Source organism: Python bivittatus, unplaced genomic scaffold (genome assembly GCF_059951505.1).
Source record: "Python bivittatus isolate LINGU-HERP-01145 unplaced genomic scaffold, Pbiv_v1 ctg000980_np1212, whole genome shotgun sequence".
Taxonomy (NCBI): domain Eukaryota; kingdom Metazoa; phylum Chordata; class Lepidosauria; order Squamata; family Pythonidae; genus Python; species Python bivittatus.
In genome coordinates, this window is record NW_028277125.1 from 16,466,158 (window position 1) to 16,492,255 (window position 26,098).

The 26,098-nt window shown below is 36.8% G+C and overlaps 1 protein-coding gene across 1 annotated transcript in view; it reads left to right on the top strand.

Moving 5' to 3' along the window:
* The window catches only part of PDCD10 (programmed cell death 10), a 30,016-nt gene extending 3,918 nt beyond the window's left edge, over nt 1-26,098 (top strand). The window contains exons 2-8 of the mRNA XM_007437932.4: nt 9,200-9,413; nt 12,054-12,107; nt 15,327-15,444; nt 16,234-16,360; nt 19,116-19,194; nt 19,582-19,664; nt 24,869-26,098. Coding sequence (XP_007437994.1) covers nt 9,318-9,413; nt 12,054-12,107; nt 15,327-15,444; nt 16,234-16,360; nt 19,116-19,194; nt 19,582-19,664; nt 24,869-24,950 — 639 coding nt within the window. The 5' untranslated portion in view covers nt 9,200-9,317 and the 3' untranslated portion in view covers nt 24,951-26,098. The remainder of the gene's footprint in view (nt 1-9,199; nt 9,414-12,053; nt 12,108-15,326; nt 15,445-16,233; nt 16,361-19,115; nt 19,195-19,581; nt 19,665-24,868) is intronic.

Consider the following 26,098-nt stretch of genomic DNA (forward strand, 5'->3'; position numbering starts at 1 on the left):
ACATCAAATTAAACTAGCCAGAAGATATAAGTAGAAAGATACTTTAAATAAGACATAGTACTCCTTGATAGTAAGGTTAACTATGCAAGCAATATGTACATACTACATAAAGAAGCTGACTTACTTCTAAACACAGAGTGTGATGTCATCCAGATGTTTTGGACTGTAGGTTTCAGTCGCTTTCCATTAGCCACGCCAATGGGAATTAAAATACAAAACATCTGGATAGTACCAGGCTTTCTAGCTTTGGTATAAATAGCATTCTGTGCAAAATTGGAGTTTTTTTATTTCTTTTTGGACACTCATAAATGAATTTTGATTTGGGATAATTATTGCCTTAACACTCTGTTCTAATATTTTGTTTTGTATTTTGTTGGCAAAAGTTCCATCTCACGGAGGAAATATTTGGGTACTCTAAAAATAAAAGTAATTACATTGAGATAAGATATAACTTGTGGATTTATAATGCTTTTCAAGACCTTTGGATGCTTGCATACATACCTGAAGATAGTGATGCATAGGGTTATAGCAATTTAAATGCAGTAATGCCTGTATTTGAAACAGCTGTCATTTTTCTAGGGGTGGATTTCTTTCCCCAAACATATACAAATTGGCATGTAACATTCTATGGATCTGTCATGTATAAACCATAGATTTTTAATAAATTTTCTGGGTGTCTTGTTTTTTGTTTTGTTTTGTTTTTTTGCACCCTGCTCCTTATTGAGATCATGCTGCCTTTTATCATTATTTATAAAAAGAAATGAAGAGCTTTATTTTCATTATTTTCTTTGCCTTGTCAAAAATTATGTATAGCATACAGTTCAGAGCCTTGGGTGACTACACAGCAAGACGTACAGCCCAAAACCCTGTGGGATGCCAAGGATTGTTTGGATGGTTTGCTAAATCTTGACAGTTTATATTGTATTACCTGTTTTTTATAAATATTTAAAGTGCTGATTTTAACTTGTAAAGCCTTTTACAGTTTGATTCCTGATTATCTGCAGGACCACGTGTCTCCACTAGAATCAACCTGACCACTTTGATGATGCTGGGAGAAGCAGCTGATTCTCTGGGAGGTTGCGGGTGGTGGCTGGCAAAGCCCAGAAGTGTTGTTTTTCAGTGATGGGGCTAGCCTTCTGGAATGTCTCCCATTGGAGATTCATCTGTCTCCAACATCGTTCACCTTCCAGAAAATCTAAAGAGAGCTTTTTAGCCAGATGCCAGAAACTGCTTGGGCTTTATTTGTCTTACCCCTATGTTTCTGTATTGTATCCGCGGCAGGATATAAATTTGGTTAAAGTATTAATTTTGGTTAACAAATATTGATAATGTTTTAGAAATAATATAGAATTTTAAATCACTGTAGGAATCTGAGACTTTTAATTAATCACATATTTTGGTTTTGAGGCTACCTACAACATAGAAATGAGAAAATATTCAGTAAGTTTTAAAACAATATTTTATGGCCAGGTTTGCTTTCACTTTTTGTATTTATCTAAACAGTTATAAGGCACTGAACTACCTATTCGTATTTTTTTATATTATGTAATATATTGTACTGCATATGTTGTCCCAGATTTTCTAGTGTATGGCTTAATGGAGAATTGATAACAAGATATCATTTGAAGCATTGTTCTCTAAGCTTTTGACCAGTTTAGATGATATACTTGACTCAAATGAATATGGACAAATCAGAGGCAAACAATTGACCTAGAGCAATTAAAAAAACTTTGAGCATTGTTTTTGTAGCAGGGATGTAAGTTCAATAAATTAATAGATTGAAAACCTGTATCTCCTTCTCATGTTCCATATTAAACTGTAACTAAATGATAATCCACAGTTTAAGCAGGACAAAGCATTCTAGAAAACGTGAAAGCTTATATGCTGTTTTGTGATGTTTCATTTGGCCTAATAGAGATTAGGCTGATTTTGAAATGCGGCTTATTTCTAGGACAGTTATCATTACTTCATGTTTTTCTAATAACCAGAAGGTTAGTTCCTTAAAATGTTCCATCTTTTTTGTTGAACTGGAATTTCAAGAACTTTAGGTAAGGCCTAGAGGTTGTGCCCATCCTGCATGGCACAGTGATGATGATGATGTGATGCAGTATACATGGACTTTCTAGTTGGGATGGCCAGATTCTTAATACCTGTTTTGGGATTCCACTTAAGGCAGTTTAAGTACCATAAACAACAGCATTTAGTGAATTAAGAGTGGTGATTTCTGGAAAGCAATGGATTTGAGCCTACTTTATAACCTACCTTGTTGCTGATTCTGTAATCTGCTTTTGGAAAAGATCCAGATACCTTTGAAATCTGTTGTGGTGCTGCCTTGTATCTGAAACTAGTAATTTTATCATTTGTTACCCTGTAGGTCGGAGCTTAAAATAATTCCATATCCTTATTTTAACCGGTTTATCCACAGATGTGAAAGCATTTAGTATCTGCAGTGCTAAAGAAATACATTACAAAATAAAGATGTTTTTAGAAGAGAATATATGTAGCTCAGAGTTGAACTGAGTGTTTGGTGCTCTCTGAGCTTAGTTGTTTGCTTGCAGATATTTCATTATCCAACTATGTAACATCATTAGTTTTATTGAGTGTGGGGTTTGCTCCCTATTTATAGACAGGTAGTCCTCGACTTATGACAGTTGGGACCAGAACGTCCATCACTAAGCGGTGTAGTGTTAAGTGAATCACGCCCAATTTTACAACCTTTTTTGCTGTGGTCATTAAGCGAATCACTGTGGTCGTTAAGTGAATCCAGCTTCCCCCCTTGACTTTGCTTGTCGGAAGCCCCCAGGGAAGGTCATAAATGGCAATCATGTGACCCCAGGACACTGCATCCATCATAAATACATGCCGGTTATCAAGTGCCCAAATTTTGATCATGTGACTGCAGGGACGCTGCAACGATCGTGTGAGGACCAGTCGTAAGTCACTTTTTCCAGCACAGTCGTAACTTCGAATGGTTGTAAGTCAAGGACTATCTATATAGTAGCTTGCCCTGCCAGTATTGGAGGGGGTGTGGTTTTCTCCTAGGTAGTTCCTTGATTAGTGTATTGTTTTCTGCTTGATTTTCTGGTGTTAATCCCTGTTTATCTGGGTGTTGGCTGCTGGAGGGGATGTGTTCTGGTCTTTTTGTTTCCTTCTTAGCTTTTTGTTATCTCTTGAATGGACACGATGGTTTATTTCTGTGTGTCTGTTGATGGCTGATTTGTCTGAATGCCAAGCTTTGGGAATTCCCTAGTGTTTTTGGATTTGGCTTGGTCTAGGATGCTGACAGTTTCCCAGTTGAACTTCTGGTTGAGTCTGTCCATGTGTTGTGAGATTAAGGAGTTTTCATCATGTCTTCTGACTGCTTATTGGTGTTCATGGATGTGCTCTGTTAGTCTTCTGTCTCTCTGTTCTACATAGTGGCTCTTACAGTCCTTGCACTGCATACAGTGCACTTACCTACACTGTATGTTCTATTTGATTAGAATTTGCCATTTCTGTAGAATATAGCACTTCATGAATATTTTTTATTTTATGATGATTCATACCTATGTCATGGCTATTAAGAATTCTTTATATATATTTTAAAGTTCAATACATTTTTGAATTCCAACTTTAGCTGTTGCCAAAAATCCTGGCTAGCCACTGCAAACTCTTATAAATGAGCATTATTTCTATCAAAAGTGAAGTGTAGAAGTTCTGCATGTCAACTTGCCTTGGCAGTTGGTTTACGTCTTGGCTAAATATATAGCTGCCAGTTCCTGTTTGCTTTTCTCTCTGGCTTGCCTGCTGAGAGAATGCATTAGAAAATTCGTCAAGGTTAATTACCTTGTTGTAGCTTTCCTTAGGCTTTTGTCTGTACCCTAAATTTACTGTGGTACAGCTTGAATTCTTTTTCTTCAAAACCATATCACTACAGAAATGCAGAAGTTTCCTTAAATTATTTCAAGCAGTATTTGCAGATAATCAGTTGAAAAGTTGCTTATCAGCATATCTTCCTTGTTACTCTACCATGTAGTAGTATCAGTACTACCTTTAAATGTATGTATAAAGAGCAATAATAATAAAAAAGACAGACATGTGTGCCCTATCAGGCTGCCTCACTTGTCAATTTAATTGATGTTGTTGCATGATGTTGTTGCATGATGAATCATTTCATTTATTTATATCCATTCTCTAATTACAGATGCCTATAATTAATATTTGCTCAAAAGATAATATACAATTAAGGATATGGTGTGTTTGTGGGTGAGAATCTCTTTTGACCTCTAGAGGTTGGTGAAATGAAAGTAAAAGAGTTGAGGATAGCATCAGTGCCCACTGATGGTAAAGATATCTAGTGCTCCTTTTCTTTCAAAATTACATTGCTATCATTGCCGAAGAGGCTACAGGATGAAACATTCCAGTATACAACAGGCTACAAATGCCCTGTAGGTAGAATAATTATTTTTTCGTATCATAGGCTTCCACAAAAAAGGTGGTCGTAATTGGCACAACTTTACTGACAAGTCTCTGTATGCTACAGTAGCTTTCAGATCATTTGTCTTCAAATGATAACATTGTCAGTACCAGTATTCCTATTTTAGAATCCATAAGCATGCAAGTGAACCGACTTTATTTTGTAAACTGCCCAGAGTCACTCATTGAGTGAGATGAGCAGTGACTAAATTTGAAATATAAATGCATAAATAAAAATAAATAAAACTTCAAGTAACCACTTGGCTATGGCACTCATTGAGTGACTTTGGATCAGTTGTAGCACAAGCTATCTCACGAGGAATAATAAAATAAGCAGAGAACTTCTATGTGTTGCAGAATGTTGTTATCTAGCAAAGATATAATTATTGTTGTATAGTTACACATGGCCAGGAAAGGATGGTCAAGATGTTTTTAGAGAGATGTCTTGCTGATTTTCCTGCTGGTAAACTCTTCCTAGGCTTTGAAAGAATCATTGTCTAGTATGTCTGTAACTGATATTTAGAAATAGGAATAGTGATAAATAAGAGTAGAGATGTCTGTCAACTACTTGTTTGTTATGAATTGGTCAAGTTACTTTCTATTGGCAGAATGTGCAGCTTTTACAGCATCAATGACCCTCTCAAAACTATACTTTCTCTCTGTTAGTGTTTGTTATAGCTCATTCAACATTTGTTGAGAAACTGATGTATTTTTAGGTTATCTTCTGTTCATGGACTATTGTGGCCTGAACTTTTCTCACAGTATGAGATGTTTATGAAAATTTGTGAATAGAAATGCTACTAACTTCGTAAGTTTAGGCAGCTTGGGGAAGGGAAGTTCAAGGCCAAGTCCTATCCTTTTTCTTTTGCTATTTGTGATATAATTTTAAATCTGAATGAGGTTGTGATCTGGGGAGTCCCTTTTTTCTTTCCTATCTTCTGTCCCTATTATCCTGTATAGGTTCTTTGAAATGAGATTTCAGGTGGTTTGATTGATAGCTCAAATGGATAGAACCTTTTAAGAAAACATATTTTCTGTCTAACACTGCAGTATTGTCTGAAGTATATGCAGTATTGTCTTTTATATAATGGAAAGCAATTTCATCTGATCAAGATGCAAAAGACATTGCTTCCTGTAGATTAGTAAAACATGTGTTTCACATTCCAGGTTTGTGTTGAATGACTTGTAGACAAAGATGACTGAAATTCTATTAGGATTTTGAACTTGACCCTAGAAATTTTGTTAGAATCCCTAGTTATCATTAGTGAGATTTCATGTGGTAATTTCTAATACTGTTTAACTACTTCATGTGACAAAGGTTTGATATAGCTTCTAATCTATATCTTCTCTGTCTTGCTAAAAAGCATTATGGGAAAACGTAATGCAAAAAAAGACATGATGAATAGTGGAAGTCAATATCTGTGGGCCCATCTGGTGATGACCACAGCATATAAAACTTTGCTACTTGGAATAGAAGAGGAGTACATGGTAAAGAGCATGAATTAACAAATGGAATGAAAGAAAAATAGATAATTTTGTCTATCAAACCAAGAAAAGGAGAATGGTGTAATAGAACTGAATGAAGGTTTAAAATGAAATTGTTGAATATATAAAGGAAATTGAAGACATGGGTTTGATTATGAATAGAAAGCTAAAATGAACATGAGAAAATATTACTTGATGTCATGTAGGTTGTTGTGAGTTTGTATGAAAGTAGGAATACATAGGTTGATGATAGTTGCATGTTATGTTCCAGTGAATGGTGGGAATGGAATAATCAGAGATGAGTTTTGGGGAAGAAATGTGCAATGTTCAGAATGAATACAATCCAAGGAATGAAATTATTTTGCTAGGTGACATGAATGGATAGTTAGGAATGAGATGAGAGAGTACAGAAGAAGTGATTGGGTCATTGGAGAAATAATGGGAACAGTGAAGCATTTGCTTTAAAAGGGTCTGTTTGTTTTGAATCTGTGTTTTAAGCCCGGTCATATGGATGCATGGCAAAGGAATGAATATTCTAAAAGCATGATTGATTTGTTGAAAGATTGAGATAATCAATGAAGGATACAAAGGAACTAAAAGATTCTTTTTTTAATAATGATTTTTATTGAAGTTTAAAAATACAAAGATAAAAAACCAATACAAACTAAGAAATATATAAAAAAGGGAGAAGAAAAAATAAAAAGTGCAGAGAGAAAAAAAAGGGGGGGAGGGAAAATATAAAGAAGATATAAAGATATATAAAGATGGACATAACAGGGCATGTGCATCACTGCCTGTGCTGCTGCACTCTGACCAGCTGTAGCTTCTGAGTGGTCTTCAAGGGCAGCCCCATATAGAGCGCATTAACAGTAATCAATTCATGAGGCGACTAAGTCATGAGTGACTGTCTAAAGAGCCTCCCAGTTCAGGAAAGGGCACAGCCGGTCACTAGATATATGTGTACAAAGGCCCTCTTGGCCACAGCTGTCACCTGCTCTTTGAGTGGGAGTTGTGAATACAAGTAGTTTACACACTAGTCTTGAATAAGGAACTGCAACCCCACCCAAGACCAAAGATGGAAAATCCCTGGACCCGGGGACCCCAAATGTCCATAGCCACTCAGTCTTGTCAGGCTTGAGCTTGAGTCTGTAGCTCCCCATCTAGACTAGACAGGACCTTGACAGCATCACTTTTGACATATATTCACTTTGATTGAATGTAACAAGAAGAAAGAATAACCCTGAGGAAAAGGAGGAAGAGCTGCAACCAAGATAGTGATCAGATAAAAGAAATCTGAGCCTGGGCCAGAACTGTAACCTGAGTAAGCATCTCAGACAAGACCCTCCCTAGTTTTCATGAAAATAAAGAGAGGGAGGAGGGAAGTGTATTCAGACTTGCAAGATTCTGTCACCATAACTTTACAATAAAAGTAGTATTAGCATTCATGATTTTGGTTTCCTAGCCTGGTCTACCTTGAAGGGCTGACATTGAGATGTATAGTTGGGTATCATCAGTATACCTGACCCTGAACCAACAGATGACCTCACCTGGTGGTTTCATGTAGATGTTAAACAGAACATCTTGTCAAAGAAAGGAGGACAGTCACAGCAAAATAGCAATTCTCCCAAACCTCACAGCTGATTCAAAAAGATACCATGATCAACATTATTGAAAGTCGCTGAGAGGTCAAGGAGCATAAGGATGGATGCACTACCCCATCCTGGTTCTTCTGCAGGTCATCAACAACAGCTAATGTTGTTTTCATAGTGTAACCTAGCCTTAAACATGAGTGAAACAGGTCCAGATAATCTTTCTCCTCCAGGATCCTTTTGAGCTGAAGCCCAACCACCTTCTCAGCAACCTTCCCTAAAAAGTGAAAGTTGGAGATTGGACGGAAATTGTCCAGGATTGTTGGGTCCAGCAATGACTTCTTGCAGAAGGGGCAGGCCATTGCTTCCTTTGAGGTCAGGGGCACAATCCTCTCCCTCAAAGAAGCAAATACTACTGCATGGACCCAACCACCAGTCACCTCCCTGGTGTCCTTAATCAACCAGGAGGGACTCAGAGCTAACAAACAGATGGCTGAGCTCACAGCTTAGAGAAACCTGTCCATTTCTTCAGGAGACACAGCTGCATACTTTCTGCAGATAACCATACAAGACTGCCTCAGGTACTTCCACTGGACCTGTGTCTCATCTCTCCACAGTAGACAGGCGGCTATTGGCAGATGCACTATTATGTTGCCACCCTTATTTCCACTGTTTAATCCTGAATATGGGCTCTTACTCCTATTTGATCAGACTTGCTCTTTGTCTTCCTCCAGTGATTCTCCAGATGTCTCTTCTGGCACTTCATCTCCTGGAACCCCTCAGAGAACCAAGGCATAGTCAGGAATTGGTACACAGGGGGAGGTTACACAGAAGCAAACTGGTTCAGGGTGTCAGCCACTTGCCCATTTCAGGCGGTGACAAAGCCTCAACCAAACTGTCTGCCAGGTCCCCAGGGAAAGCCCTAAGCTCTCTTTCAAACTCATCCAGGTCCATCAGTTTCCTGGGGCAGACTAACCTAGCAACAACCTTACCCCCTACCCCTTTTCCCCCATTTTTAATCTCATGCCTTTGATTTCTTTATCTTTTATTTTCTTTCTTTTGTTCTTTCTTACTCTTATATTCTGCATAACATTGCTTACCTCAACAGGTAACAGTATGATGTGTTTATATGTGTGAATCATTGTTATCATTGAACCATTAGCTGCCGGCATATCCTGGATAGAAATAGAATGTGAGACTTCTCTTTGTTTTAAAGCAATCAGTGATTTAAAAGTTTGAGTAGATTTTTGCAAGACAGCATAGCCATGAATATCCAGTCTTAACTTTGGCATTTATGCTGCTAGGTTACTTGCTCTTTCAAGTCTCTTACATCCCTTTCTAAGCAAGATGCTATAATATAGGACTGCTCACTAACACTGGTGAACAATTACTGTATGAATTGATTTTTTAAAAGTTTTGTTCTTTAGTAGTTTAAAGGCATTTCTAATTTCTGTTGCTCTTTTCAAGAAACACATGTGAGAGTGTATTGCAACAATTGTGTTAATTACATACAAGTTGCCAGCTAAGTGAAATATATTTTAATAGTTTTTACAGAGGACTTAAATGAGTATAGGCCGTACCAAGGCTGCTGATACAAACATTTTGGTACTAGTTATTTCAAAGTTGGTACTTTTGGTAACGAACTCTTGTCTCTGTCTTCTCTTTTTCAGAGTTACATATTTTTAAGTACTCTAAACACCTGGCTACAACAAGGAGAAAGAATATAGCTATTATTGAATGAGGAATCTGTTGCTTCAGTAGCCTTTTTCTTCTAGAGTGGGTCTTTGAATGAGGATGACAATGGAAGAGATGAGGAATGAAGCAGAGACCACTTCTATGGTTTCCATGCCTCTTTATGCTGTTATGTATCCTGTCTTTAATGAGGTAATAGGTTCAAGTTCATTTTCTTTGCATTATAGTACTTGGAAAAAAAAGTTTCTTTAACTCAGCTACTATCCTGCTTATGTTAATATGTTCATATATTTGAACATATACAGTGGGGCAAAAAAGTATTTAGTCAGCCACCAATTGTGCAAGTTCTCCCACTTAAAAAGATGAGAGAGGCCTGTAATTTTCATCATAGGTATACCTCAACTATGAGAGACAAAATGGGGGAAAAATCCAGAAAATCACATTGTCTGATTTTTAAAGAATTTATTTGCAAATCATGGTGGAACATAAGTATTTGGTCAATATCAAAAGTTCATCTCAATACTTTGTTATATATCCTTTGTTGGCAATGACAGAGGTCAAATGTTTTCTGTAAGTCTTCACAAGGTTTTCACACACTGTTGCTGGTATTTTGGCCCATTCCTCCATGCAGATCTCCTCTAGAGCAGTGATGTTTTGGGGCTGTCGCTGGGCAACACGGACTTTCAACTCCCTCCAAAGGTTTTCCATGGGGTTGAGATCTGGAGACTGGCTAGGCCGCTCCAGGACCTTGAAATGCTTCTTACGAAGCCACTCCTTCATTGCCCGGGCGGTGTGTTTGGGATCATTGTCATGCTGAAAGACCCAGCCACGTTTCATCTTCAATGCCCTCGCTGATGGAAGGAGGTGTTCACTCAAAATCTCACGATACATGGCCCCATTCATTCTTCCCTTTCCACGGATCAGTCGTCCTGGTCCCTTTGCAGAAAAACAGCCCCAAAGCATGATGTTTCCACCCCCATGCTTCACAGTAGGTATGGTGATCTTTGGATGCAACTCAGCTCTCTCCTCCAAACACGGCGAGTTGAGTTTAGACCAAAATGTTCTACTTTGGTTTCATCTGACCATATGACATTCTCCCAATCCTCTTCTGGATCATCCAGATGCTCTCTAGCAAACTTCAGACGGGCCTGGACATGTACTGGCTTAAGCAGGGGGACACATCTGGCACTGCAGGATTTGAGTCCCTGGTGGCGTAGTGTGTTACTGATGGTAGCCTTTGTTACTTTGGTCCCAGCTCTCTGCAGGTCATTCACTAGGTCCCCCCATGTGGTTCTGGGATTTTTGCTCACCGTTCTTGTGATCATTTTGACCCCACAGGGTGAGATCTTGCGTGGAGCCCCAGATCGAGGGAGATTATCAGTGGTCTTGTATGTCTTCCATTTTCTAATTATTACTCCCACAGTTGATTTCTGCACACCAAGCTGCTTGCCTATTGCAGATTCAGTCTTCCCAGCCTGGTGCAGGTCTACAATTTTGTTTCTGGTGTCCTTCAACAGCTCTTTGGTCTTGGGCATAGTGGAGCTTGGAGTGTGACTGTTTGAGGTTGTGGACAGGTGTCTTTTATACTGATAACAAGGTCAAACAGGTGCCATTACTACAGGTAACGAGTGGAGGACAGAGGAGCCTCTTAAAGAAGTAGTTACAGGTCTGTGACAGCCAGACATCTTGCTTGTTTGTAGGTGACCAAATACTTATTTTCCACCATGATTTGCAAATAAGTTCTTTAAAAATCAGACAATGTGATTTTCTGGATTTTTTTCCCCATTTTGTCTCTCATAGGTGAGGTATACCTATGATGAAAATTACAGGCCTCTCTCATCTTTTTAAGTGGGAGAAGTTGCACAATTGGTGACTGACTAAATACTTTTTTGCCCCACTGTATGTTCAAACAGTCCTTGTGAGTTCTGCTTGTTGGCATTCAATTCTTTAATTCTGAGTATTGTTTTCTGCAGTTATAAACTCCCAAGATGCATTCCAGCATTACACAAGATTCTGAAATGTAAACTTCATTGTTTAATTAATATTCTAGATTAAGGCAGACATATTGTATAAGGTGGAAAATGTTATGCTTCTTGCAGCTACCTGGTTTTACAGAAATGTTTTCTATTAAACATTATAGAATCTTTTTTTTTAGATGAGAAATAAGAAAATAAATTTGTTTAGGCTTTGAACAAATTAAGAAGAGATGGTCTTTCTTTGGTAATTTACCAAGAAAACTATACTCATAGAAATGATGCAATTGTTACAGATTTATTTTGAAAGATAATCTTGTTCAGACTGTCTAAAATAAAAAAAATAAAGGCTATGTTTTTAGCTTGTGCTCTTCTCTCTCCAAAGCACAGTTATTCATGTTTAATATTTTGTTTTGCCTGACCCCTGTATCGTTAGTACATAGGCAGATTTTATAAGGGCATAATCTGTTGTAGAAACATTTATCTGTTAAAGTATCTGTTCATACCTTCCAAATGTGTGGATTTAATCTCCCCAGAATTTTCAGGAATATCCATGCTGGTTGGGAATTGTAGTCCACACATGTGGAGACACAAGTTATAGAAAGCTGTTATGGCAGAACAAGATGACAAAACTTTTTCAGATTTAAAATTATTTCACAGATTCATTTTACTGGATATGATTATTTTCTGCTTATAAGGGGCTTGTGCTATTCTTGTCTGAAGGACACAGCCCGAGTGTGCTTGAGCTGAAAAAATCTTATCCAGGTTAGCAAAAATCCTTAGAAATATTATCAGTAGTGATAATGTATTTTAATATCTTGTTTACTTTGCTATAATTGTTTATTCCTATTTCTTGCAGCTAGAACGAGTAAATCTATCAGCAGCTCAAACATTGAGAGCAGCTTTTATTAAGGTGAGAATGATGTATATATAATTATATACACTAAAATATTAGTATTTTGTATTAAAATATAAATATTAAATTATTAATTGTAAAGCTCTGCAAAATATTTAGTTACTAATCCTAACTTGAAATAACATTACTGTTTGTCTGCTCTAATTAACAAGTGTTTAATCACTGAGTTTATTTGTATACCTTATTTTCCAGAAATAGATTATACACAAAGTGGATAATAGCTTAACATTAATTTAAAGAATATACTTCAGTTATAATATTAACTCAGTGGTTATGGTTCATTTATGTTTATGAAACTTAAATGGATATAACACATGGGAATAGGTAAGTTAACAACATCTAATAACAACATCAATGTTATATTTCACTTAAAGCATTTCATTGAACATTCACATTAAGAGGTTCAACACTTGGTATCCATGTTCATTTTAAATTATGATTAGGTAACAGTAAAATAATCTGAAGACATTTAAGCATCAGAGAGATTCTCCTTTTCACCTAAGTCCTCTGTGCTGACATCCTCATAGTACTTCTCTTGGCAATGAAGCTCCAGGAAAGAAACAGTGGGAAAAGCCCCTTCCTCGGACATATATGTTCAGTAAAAGTTATAGTGCTGAAGGGATCACAAAACTTCTTCACAAATGCTCTCAAACATGTACATACCAAAAGCTTAATGATGAAGATGGTGATGTGGCCTTTGAAGCTCAGTATTAAAAGATGGAGGACATTTAAAAGCTTCTCACCTTGGTGTTTCTCTTACGCTTCAGTGATGCAAGAGACATCAACTAGTTTGTTCCATTAGGTGGCCTGAGTTTCCTGTTATCAACCAACTCAGGGAGGGTTAACAGTTGCTGGTATAGGATAGTCTAACTCTGACCTGCATTTGTTGTATATTATTAAATAGTATCTTGACATTGTTTGCCCGGTCAGAAGCATGTTAGTTGAAAATAGAGTTTCTCTAATTTATAATTGAGAACAATTAAAATCATTTTAATCTGTCTCCTAAGTAAAAGAAAGTCTTAGCCCATAGTTTCTTGTTATTGGTTGTGTGATTGAGTTTTAGTATTTCATCTTCTTTTTAAATCTGAAAAGTGAGTATTCTAAAAACACTCTGAGATGTTCCTTGAAAAAGGAACATGGAATGTAGAAAAACTAAGGTTTTGTGGCATCTGTCTGTCTGTCTATCTATCTATCTATCTATCTTACCTAAGTTATGGACAGCTTTTAAAAATAATTCTGGTAATAGCTCGAAAAATAAATGAATACAGTGAAGATTATTGCCTTTCTTAATTTTATGTACCTCACGTAATAAGGGAATAAAGACAAATATATAAAGCTGTACCTTTTTACAGGTAGTCCTCGAGTTACATCCATTCATTCAGCAACTGTTCAAAATTACAATGTTGCTGAATGAATGGTAGTCATGAGTGGTCCTCGAAGTTTTAGCCATTGCAGCACCCCCACAGTCATGTGATCAAAATTTGGGTGCTTGGTAACCGACCCACATTTACAACCGGTCGCAGCATCCCATAGTCACAATCTCCTGCCCTTTCCAAACTGCTTCTGCTTCAGTTCCCCCCACCTGCCTATCTACCCCCCCATCTCTGCCCTTTTGGCTGCCCAACAATCCACCGCCTACCCCTGCCACTCCCAGCTGACCTTCTTCCTCCCGCAGCTGTCCCAGGTTGCAGGGATTAGATGAGGGCACAGCCCCAGGATGTGCAGGGCGAGCGCGGCAGGGAGGCCGAGCCTCGTCTGCTGAAGGGAGCTCACTGGACCCATCTGGGGAGGAGGCAGTGGGAAGAGGTGGCAGAGGAAATGGGGCAGTGGTGCAGGTGGAGGAACCTCATCTTCTGCTGACACAAGGAGTGATAGCCTGCAAACTGTGAAGAGCACAGTGACACAGGTCAGAGAGGTGGCAGCAGAAGCTCCCTGGGCGAAGGTGGCAGCTGTGCAGGAGGTTCTGTTCACGTTGGCAGTGGAACTGGAGGAAATGGAAGGACAAGAGCTTCCTGGAGGTGCAGCACGTACTCTGCAGCTCATGTTGGAAGCCACTGGCCCTTTACAAGGCCTTGCAGGAAGAAGACTGGGCTGAGCGAGCAGATGGCCTGTGGATAGGTTCTGTTGATACTAGGATCACCTCTACCTCTGTGAAGCCTGCATGCTGGTTTTCCAGGAGCACTTCCAGCACAAGCTGCAGAGCACGCACTGCGCTTCCAGGAAGCCGTTGTAACGCTTCTGGAGAACTGGAGGGGTAAAGGTGAGCCTAGCACCAACAGAGCCTACCCACAGGCCCTCTGCTTACCCCCAACAGCTCTTCCCACACAGCTGCCACTTTCAGCAGGAAATCCACTGCTGTTGACTCTCTGGCCTGTCCCACTGTGCTCTGCATGGTCTGCTGGCTATCGCTCCTCATAGTGGCAGAAAACAGAGCTCTTTCACCCGTACTGCTGCCCTGCCTCCTCTGCCGGTTCCGTCCCCTGCTTCCTTCTTGGTCGGATCCAGTGAGCTCCCTTTGGCAGACGAGGTTCCACCCCTGCTGCTCTTGCTGTGTGCAGCCCAGGGCTGTGCCCTCACCCAGCACCTGGATTCTGGGCCAGCAGCAGGACGAAGATGGTGAAGTTCAGATGGGGCAGCAGCTGGGGGGTGGCAGAGGTAGGCGGCAGAGTGCAGGTTGGCCAAAAGGGCAGAGATTGGAGTGGGAGATAGGCAGGTGGGGAAAGTTGAAGCAGTTTGTACAGGGCAGGAGAAGCGTGAGGTCCTCACTTAATGACTGCACAGTCCTTGCCTAACAACTGCAACCAAGGCTGCCAGAACTGCTGTCACTAAGTGGCTCAATCACATGATGTTTTGCTTAAGAACTGCTTCGCTTAGCAACTGCAATTCCAGTCCCAATTAGGGATTGTAAGCTGAGGACTACCTGTATTTCAGTTAGCGTGAAAGATAGAAGAAAAAGGAATGATGCACAGAAATAAGTACTGCAAAGAAATTAAAGAAAAGGTTAATTGGGCCAAGTTACTGGTGAAAAAATATCAATTGAGTTCAAGAAATATGGCCTTTACTTTGGAGGAGAAAAGGGCAGTGCAAAATCAAATGTTTATGATAAGCCAGTTCTGCTCAGTTGTCTTTTAAAAATTCATATTGTAGCTTTCTTGGAAACTGTTTTCGGCTTTCAATATGTCAGAAGAAATCTGAAATCTCTTCTTTTAAATACAGGCAGAAAGGGAAAATCCAGGTCTCACACAAGATATTATCATAAAAATTTTGGAGAAGAAAAGTGTTGAAGTTAATTTTACCGAATCTCTTCTGCGCATGGCAGCTGATGATGTAGAAGGTATTTCCTGTTAATGGCTGTTTGCTCATTGGGTTTAGATGGGTTTATTTAAAAAATGATTGTTATTTCTGTTTTGTTCATAAAGCTGAATTTCCAGATTATCACTTCAATCTTTATACTTAACCTTATATATTGTAAATTATATATTCTTGGTGATATTTCTTTTGGTAATTCTTGTAGCTTGGTGACTCTGTACTAGTCTTACTTGAGAGAGACAGAAAACAAGAAGACATGACGTTCTAACTTTTAAAAAAGATCATAGAGTAGAATATGGCACGGGGATAAAAGTTAAAAAGGGCGAATACAAAAAAATTGGGTGGAGGACATTTCTGGGAATGGAACAGAATGTATGTCTAGCCAATTTCCTATAGGCCTCATCAGTAGTCTACTTTACTCAAAAATAAGATCCAAACCTCACATTATTAAGGAACTTGGAGGCTTTGGAAAGAAAAAAATGTTTATTTATTTATTTAGATGCAATTTAGGAGATTTAAAGGTTCAGTTTAAATTCATGTCATGCACTTGCTTTAATGACTCTGAATGACCCTCATGTACTTGGAGTACTTGTCATACTTGTGCTTTAAGAATATTGAATTACATTGTTAAAAATAAATTGTCTTTTCCTTAAAAAATGGAGAGTTGGGATTAATTTAGAGTTCAGTTCTTGTGTATTGCTTGTTTTAATTTTAGCATTGTTAAGGATGTTGTCAAATCTTTTAAGTTTAATCTATAACTTACTTAGAAAAGAAATCAATTCATATTTCTTCCTTTTCTTCCTCCTCCCCCCAGAGTATATGATTGAAAGGCCAGAGCCAGAATTCCAGGACCTCAATGAAAAGGCACGAGCACTTAAACAGATTCTCAGCAAGATTCCAGATGAGATCAATGACAGAGTGAGGTTTCTTCAGACAATCAAGTAAATTCTATTCACAGTAAAAAGCTATTCTGAAATGTGACTTCTTCACCTAGCTGTGGCTTGGTGGAATTATATTTTGGCTTGCACTGTAATGCTGAGTATTATTGATATTTTATAAAATTACTGTTTTTGTTTCACTGAGTTTTTGTTTCAAAATGAATGCTTGCTTAACTGTTGAATGGTCATGCTATATGTTGGTTTTAGTTGCTGGAGTAATAACAGTGGATATTATAGCTAGACCAAATTTGTCAGTGATCTCTATTCCATGCCCTTTGTAGTTAAATCCTTTTATTTCTAACAAGATAATCCTGCGGCAATAATGCTGCATCAGATCTGAAATCTCATAAGTTATACTGGTGAGTAAATCCCTCTTTTATAAGTCACATTTTCCAGTCTTCTCTCACCTAAAATTGCAGTGCTTGTGGATCTTATTCCCTGTTGCTCAGAAATTTTGAACGTGCTTTGGATATTGAGTTGCCTGTGCCTATTTGGGAGCTTTTTTTTTTCCTTTTTGGTTCGGAAAGGGAGATCATCTATCTTAAAGTCTTTTCCTTATGTGCAGTGCTGTACTTCTCTTAATGAGTACTTATGGAGGTTTGCTCCTTGGTAATTCGGATAGATAGATCTGTTGGTGCACATAATGTTTTAAGAATTACCATAAAACAAATGCGTGGGTCTCCTTTCACATTTTGGATTGCACCACTGTCCATAGTTTACTGAGTTTTCAAAGCCAAAAAGCATGAAGCTGATGCTCAAAGTAGCTATGCCATCCAGGAGCCCATTGTATATAATTGCATAAAACTGAATCATTAATTTTAGCTTAATTTCATTTGTTGGGTTAAGATAAGGATAATATTAATTTTCAGAAATGTCCTGATTCTTTTGTTCAAGGTGGATAGTAAGACTGCTAGAAAATAAAATGACACATGTACTTTATAGTATTCTTAGAATAAGAACTCAATTTTTTTCATCTGTGACATTTTAGTAAGCCATGATAATGGCCACAATCCAGAAGATTAGAGACATGCTGGACAAACCCATGCTCACATCTGAGTTTTATCTAAAGTTGTAATGGCAAGGCTTTCTTCCTGAAGTTCAGTTCTTTAGGATCCAATTTTATAAAAGGGAGATGTCTATGTGAGTTCATTGCTTCTTTGGAACTTTGTGTAGAAGGTCATAATGTAAAATACAGAATTTTAGAATGATTTCAGTTATTAGCTCAGATGCCTCATTTGTGGAATTTTCATACTCCATATGCATTGTTATAGAATTTAAAGGTATTTTGCAATGTAGCAATGGAAACAACCCTGTGCAAAGCTTAATATGGAAATTAACGGAGACCTATAGAATTATTACTTAATTGTCTGTTGGCTTATTTATTTATTGTTTCTTTTTATATGGTCACCCACTCACCATGCAACTCAGGGCAGCTAGCAAAAAAATTAAAAACAGCAACTTTTTAAACCAAAATTTTAAAACATTGTGCCAAAGGCAATTTGTACATTTAAATAATTGAATGTATGGGCTCACATAACCTCCTCACCCATTTACTGAGATTAGAGTCAATCTCTATAAACGTTAATTGTTCTTAGGGTTATTTTCATATAAATATCTTCTACAAAGACTGCTCCATCCTTTAATAATACATGGAGAGACTTTCTACCTTACCAATAGTGGAACAAAATGCAAATGGTTACATATTGGAGTGAAATACTCATGTATGTACATTTGGGGACTCAGGGTTCATCTCCTGGATCCAATTTAAAAAGTCCTTGGAAAATATTAGTTTTGATCAGAGGACAAACGTTTCTTTCAGTCATAAAACAGAGATACCGATATTAATATAGACATCTCCCAAAATGATCACCAGTCCATCTTGGAGGATGTTCAACAAATAAGAAGGCAGGCAGGTGACAACTGACAACTGACACACCCTTGAGACTCAAAAGACAGCCAACCATGGTATAAGATTTTCCCAAACCCTGTTTTTAATTTAGCAGTGGGTCTTGGGTTCCATAGCATTTTTTTTTTAAGTTGAAATTATAGACTTCTGAGAATTGTATTCTCTAGGTAGATTAACTGACTTTTCTCTCTTAAATGATTTCTCTCTCTTACTCCAACACAGGGTGGTTTGGTCTCATTATATTGTAAGCTTAAAATCTAGATGAAATTGTATCCATTAATCTTAAGAGAAAAGATAATTGCCTTCGAATTACTTTCAGGAATATTTACTGTGACAGTTTTCTTCCAGATAGTTTAGCTTTAGTTAAATAAAATTTACTTTTATTTAAATAAAGACGGATGGGACAAGATGTTAGCCTCACTTCCTGAGATCTGTACTTTCAAGATAGTTCAAAGTAGGTCAAGGCAATCTTTCTTTATTCAGTCTAAGATATCAAAAGTCAACTCTGCTCACTTTATAACCATACATATTCAACTTTGTTCCAGGAAGAGACTTTTGATTGTAAAGGTAGGCCAGGGTTCCTGCTGCTTCAGAGTATTGTACTATAATTTTCAGATGCTAGTTTTCCACATGCGAAGAATGCATTAAACCTAATTTGAAGTGCCATATAATTTAATTAATTAATTAAATTAATTAAATTAATTCTTGTTGTTTGATCTTGCTGTGCCATATCTAAAACTCACTATATGACAGGAAATCTTTTAGAAATATATATCAGACATAATTTTGGAAGTGATTAAAATTCTGCAGCTTCACTTTAAAAGTTGCAATTATATTTTCATTACCAAACAGGGACATTGCCAGTGCAATAAAGGAACTTCTCGATACAGTAAATAATGTCTTCAAGAAATACCAATACCAGAACCGGAGGGTATGTGAATTATTTCTACTATAATGCCTTATCAGAAATATCATTACAAATATTACAAGTATCTGCAGTTTTATGCTTAGATAACATATTAACTGTAAACATCACTTAATACAAACTGGCAAATAAAGAGATGATCAGGAGGATGAATACTGATTTTTCAGGCTATGTGGATTTTTAATCAGTAATAACTGCTTTAAGGTTTAATATAATTTTTAATGTTTGTAAATAAACACTCCTAGAAGCAACTTTTCATTTTTTAAATGGTGAATTTTGCCACTGCCAATATTTACTGCATACCTATTCTCATCTTGTTCTGTGTTTATTGGCTAAAGCATAATGCTTGAGAAAAATGAAAATTTAAATTATTATTCATATAACATTTTTCAGGCACTTGAACACCAAAAGAAAGAATTTGTAAAATACTCCAAAAGTTTCAGTGACACTTTGAAAACTTATTTTAAAGATGGAAAGTAAGTATATATTCCTTTTTCAATTGATTTGGTATTTCCTGTTTTTCCTTTTAATAATTTGTACTAGAAAGAACATACTTTGCAACAAACTAATATCTTAATTGCTCCATCAGTTCCAGTTTAGCAAAGAATGAAAAAAATTGGACAGAATGTGAAATGTCCTTTTTTGACTTGGGCATCAATGGGTCTACTTAATTTTTATTTTTCCCTTGGGAATCCACAGAGTCATTGTTCTAATAATAATGATGTCTTCCTTTTCTTCACCCCTGCTAAAAACAATCTTATGGGTGGGGGGGTCACATTCCCATGGGGACTTCTAACAGACTGGGCGGTTGGGGGACTTGCACTAAAAGTGGATATGGACATCTATTGTATCTGAAGTTGTTTTCTTGTTCTTTTCAACACCCCTTTTTTGTCATCTCTCTGACACTTCTCTCTCTCCCAAGTAACATACTGGAAGGAAAGAACATTTATCACTTACTAGAGGCCCGAAGTAGTCTCTTACAGACGGCTTTGGAAATTAGGCTAAAACGGATGAAATTAGACTGATGTTACCATGTAAATATAGAGTAACACATTGTTCACTCTGACATAACATGACATAAATGGAATTTTCAAAATGGAAAAAGTCACAAAAGCATCAAGGCTGTAACTCATCTAGCAATTATTTCATATTTATGATTGCTGGGACAAAAGATTTTTAACAGTCCAAAAAAAGAAGGGGAATAATAAATGGGAATTTTTCCTTGTATATAAACAGGGATTATACATAGCAAAATGAATGACAGATTTCTATGGCTATAAAGTCCCTAGTTGATATAAATTCCTGGTGAATGTATGGACAAGTTTAGGAATATAGAACTCTTTGGATCTAAACCTGGAAAAGTGTTTCAAAGTAAGTGTGCATGCATCTGTTGGCACATCCTTAAAGGAGTTGTGGCTTTTCCTGGGCTTTAAAGAGTCACTAAGAGGTGTGGTATTACCTTCTCTTTTAGCTTCCAATCCAAAGCACTCCACATTTCTAGACAAGCCTATGTGGTGTTCTTGGGACAATGTAGAGTTTGCTATTGCCTTCTCCTGGGGATAACCCAGTGCTTCCCAAACTTTTTCCTTCATTATCCAGAACCACTTATCAGAAAGTTGTTTTTATTTAAATTGATTTAAATGGCCCCATTGTGATGGGTAATGGGTTTGTGTCTCATTACCCAACCCCCCACCCACCCCCCACTTTTACCCAATTTTGGGTAATTTACCCAGGTTTGGGAAGCACTGGTCTAACCTGTAACCCCAGACTTACATTCTCTGGGAGTCTCTTAGCCATCTATTAATGCAGTCTGACCCTGTGTTGTTTTTGTGGGAATAGACAAAGCTAACTATGTGCTTCCTCCTACTGGCTATAAGCTGAATGGAATTTCCATAATAGACAATTTATCTTCAAAATCTGATACTGCTGACCAAAGGGAGAACCATCACTCACTTCTGAGTATGATGGCTGTTGGTTAGGTACAGAGTCACTGTGTGCTTCTGAATGACAATTGTTGGAGGAAAAATCTGGAGGGGAAGACTGTCATACTTTAGTTCAGTTTTCAGATTTCCAAAGATCATCTAATTGGCCATAAGTGGTAACAGGATATTGGGCTCCCTTGGCATGATATGTTTAGTGGCAGAACATTTGCCTGGTTTGTACATAGATATGAGACCACCTGGGAACTCCAGGGCTGTTGGCAAAATCAGAATTGGGAAAAAACATTTGGGAACAAGGCAGTAGCAAACTCTATTGCTGCCAAGAATGTTACATGGATATAATTCCAAGTTCTGTATGTGTATGAAAGGCAAGCATATACAACAAGACCTATGTGTAGCTCTTTTAAAGGCAACAGAATAAAATCCATATTAGAAGCAGCTGAAGAGCAATTTTATTTCTGTGTTATGAGGAAGAAAAATCCCATCTGCTCTTTGACCTTGCTAGTGATCCTTGTAGCTAGCTGAACAATGCTATTTATTTAGCATTTATAGTAAGATATTATTCTGACTTGTTAAAATGCATCCAAGGAATTAACTTTGTTTGCCCATGGATAATTACAAAGAAAGAAAGTGAAATAGATTGTGTGGGTGCTTTTGTTTTTTTGTTTTAAATAGAATCATAGAGTTGGAAGGGGTCATTTAGTCCAAACCTCTGTTCAGGAATCCAAATTAAAGCATCCCAACTGGGCAGCTGTGTAGCATCCACCTGGACACATCCATCTCTCTAGGGAGTTGACCCATTCACTGTCAGAGTGCTCTTACTCTTAATATATAATCTAACTTTATGTAACTTAAATAAGAAATAACAGATTGTAACATACGTGACCTTTCTCGTGCTATTATATCCCTCCTCAGTCATCTTTTATGAACACTGAAATGTTAAAAATATTCTTCTTCTTCAAAGTCTCTTCATTGGGCTTAGTATCTAATCCCCTGATCATTGTTGTTATCTGTCTTTTAAAAGTATACTTTTAACATAGTACTTAAAGCGGAATCTGATCAGAGATGAATAGGATAGAATGATTATTTTCCATGATTTGAAATGTATAAGTATGTTGATGCAGTCTAAAATTGGATCTGCTGCCTTGATAGCTACATTACATTGCTGACTCATACTCAATTACAACTGTTATTCCAAAATCTTTTTCACAAGTACTGTTACCAAGCCAGTATCCCCCATCCTATATCTATGCATTCAGTTTATAGTTTCTGAATTAAGAACTCTGCATTTATCTCTATTAAATTCCATTCTGTTACATTCTTCCCGTTTCTACAACCTATCAAGATTGTTTTGAATTTTTATTGTGGTCTAGCTGTCCCAATTTTGTATCATCTATAAATTTGATAAGCATTTCTACCTCTTCATTCAAATCCTTAATGAAAATATTAAGAACCATGATTGATCTTTATGGCACACCACTTGATACCACTGTCTAATTTGTTGCAAAACCATTGATGAGCATTTCTTGAGTATGATTTTCAGCCCAGGTGTGTATCTACTTAATTGTTATGCTATCTAGCCCTCGCTTAACTAGCTTGCTAATCAGTGTATTGTGGGGTACTCTATCAAGGTGCTTTGCTGTTGACACATTATGTCTACAACAATCTATTAAGGAACTTACCCAATTAAACAAAAAATGTTTGGCAAGATTCATTGTTGAGAAATGTGTGTTAGTTTCTAACAATTATTGCATTTTTTCAAGGAGATTTACCTCTCTATGATTCGTGTTAGGATTTCTGCAGGTATCAATATCGGAGTGACTTTTCTATAACTTGCTGGATTTTCCTTTCCTCTCTTTTTGAAGGTAGTAGTCATCTGGTTCTTCGCCTTTTCTCCAGGATTTCTCAGAGATAATACTTGAATTCAGGATGAAACTTATCTCTTCCTGGAGATTCAAATTGATTCAAAATAAAGAGATAGTCCTTGACCATAGAAAAGACTGAACCCAAATAGATTTGAGTAGGGCTGCCTAATCTTTGTTACTTTTCAGCATTTTACCTTCACTGAGCAGCTGGTCTGCTGGTTTTTTTCTTTCTTTTTATTTTGAACATATTTAAAGAAGCTATTTTTTTGTTACTCTTAGTATCCTTTGCTAATCTCAGTTAATTCTGAGCTTTTGATTTCCTGATGCTAGCTCTGTAGTTCTGAGTTAACTGTACTCTTCATTCCTTTATGATGTAGATCTCTTTCCAGGTAGATTTTAAAATGAATACTCTCATTTGGCTTTTCTTTGTGTTAATTGCATTCTAACGCTAGATATAAAAGCTTAGTTCAGAGTTGTGCCTGTAGGTTATTGGATTTTATTTTTATGCTCTTTATCAACTTTTAATTTTAATTTCTGTCATTGGTTTTTCTACAGGAGAAAAAGTAGCTAATCTTGTTCAAAATATCCTATCTCCTTGGAGAAGCCCTTTGGATCCTAGCTCATTTGCAACTGTATAAATATTATAATTGTATATAATGCTTATTTTGGCTGAAAAGACAACATAGAGAACAAGCTGATGTCTCAGATGTCTCCATTCCAGCCCTTTCAAAACCTTAGCCATTTGTCACAAAAATTACAGATTTGTTATAATTATCAAACTCTGTCATAAAATTATAATTCTAAATGTAACAGAAGAGACAAGTTATGGAGTAATCATCTTCACTACAGCTAATGAATTTCTTTCATCAACTGCGTGCTACTCATAGGCCAAGTACATCCATCAGCCCAGAAAAATTGCATCTTCTTATTGCTTTAGCTAGGATGGAAATTTGCTAGATATCTTCTAAGAGTACAGAAAGCATGAGCATTTTCAGCCAGCATTGCACAAATTCTACTGGCTTAGCAGTATACTACAAGATTCTGGTTTTTACCTTCATGATCTTGAAATCACTTTTCCTGATAGACGGACATGTCTGTTGGCTCCTATTCTAGTTTGTCTGGTTTCCTCATTGAAAGTGTTTAAAATGGTGAATGTGAATGGATATTTTTATTAGATTGCAAGGTTTTGGAATAACTAGCTTTTATAAACAAGGGGAAATCCATGTCAGCTGTTTTGCATAACTAAGATCGCTTTAGCTGGAACTCTACTGATTTACAAGCAAATAGTATATATTTGTATTCAGAAATAAAGCCCATTGAATTCACTGAGCCTTACTTTAGATAAGTATAGGATTGCAACTCAGTAACTTTGTTCTATAACTACAGTATTTAGTTTTGTACTATAATTTAACTATTAGGGTTTAATAAAGGATTCACTACTTTTCTCATGTAGAAAAAAAGGTCTATAATTATTTTCAGAGTTAGATGTTAAAATATCTTTGATCAGGATTTCAGATTGTTGAGCTTGCCTGCTTTGTTTGAACATATTATCAATTATGCTTTACATTTAAGGATTTTTCTAATACAATTTGTGAATTTTTAAGAGCTATTATAATTTGTGAAATACTTCTTGTAAATTTAAGTACTGCACTCCAGAAGTAGTGGGTGATGCCAGAAGAAAACAAATTTCATTTAATTTACCTTTAATTAAAATTAAAGATAAGTTCCCTTTGAACTGATTGGGTAGAGATGGGGATTATTTCCAGATAGACATGTAGAGGATTTCATTGTAAGAATACATTGTATTTAATGTGATGGCTTTATAATCTGTACCCTGTTGCTGAAATATATCTTGTTTCTGTTTTTTTACAATAGGGCAATAAATGTGTTCGTAAGTGCCAATCGACTAATTCATCAAACTAACTTGATACTCCAGACCTTCAAAACTGTGGCCTGAAAAAAAAACTGTATATGTTGAGAGCTGTACTTTTCAATGATGGATAGGATACCTTTATATGTAAACTTTAAAGTTTTGACTGTGTAAATTATCAGTCCCAATTGAAGGGACTTAATGCAGGATTTTGAATGGGATTTATTGCCATCTTACACCATATTTTTGTAAAAACATAGCTTAATCATAATCTCACAATGAAGATTTTGCATCACTTTTTTGCTATTATCATTCTTTTCAGAATTATAAGCCAAAAGAATTTACGCCTTAATGTGTCATTATGTAACATTCCTTATAAGAACTGTAAATATTTGGTGTTCTGTTTATGACATTTTAACTTGAAAGCGAAAAACTGCAACAGGACTATGTATTTAACAATATTGGTGGCAAACATTCAATAAATAGTTTACATCTGTTTATCTGTATAATTTTATCCCATGATGGTGTCCTTGAAGCTAAAATCCACGGGGAGATATACATGTCTTCAGAGTTTATAAAGAATGATGTCCTTTTAAGAAGATAGAATCTTAGTCAGCGTCTTCAAAGATTCCTAAGCAGAAATACTCTCTAACTACTGTCTTAGAAAGCTGAACCTTTCCCTCAAAACTTGAATTTTTTTTTCAAATTATTTTTAGAGTAAATTATATTACCAAAGAACCCATCATTAGAGGTGGGGTGAACTGCAGGGCCTCTTTTGGGGAGGGTGTGATAGTATGTGTGCAGTAGTTGATAGATATTTTTATATGTACACTTATGCAGCATCACTGTCAGTGAATTTGATACCCAATGCCAGGGTACAGGGTATGTTTATTTTACCCTATACAAGCTGAGAAAATTACTCAGAATTGGAAGGGTGTGATTAAGAGATGTATTCCTGGGCTATTCAGAATCAACACAACCTCTATTAGATAGCATGACCTTGATGCACTAAGTTTAGCTACCCCAGAGATCGAGAATTTACTTTTGTTAATATAAATATTCTGGTGGGAGTATCTCTAGTGTTTGACAGTGTAACAAAAGCAAAACTGGAGTTTGCCCAAAGGAGCTCACAATCTAATGTTGATAATGGGAACCAATAAAGGCAAGAGAGATGAAGATAATAATGCAGGCTACCCGTATCACTGTGCTAGAAATTATATTTAATAAAGTATTGC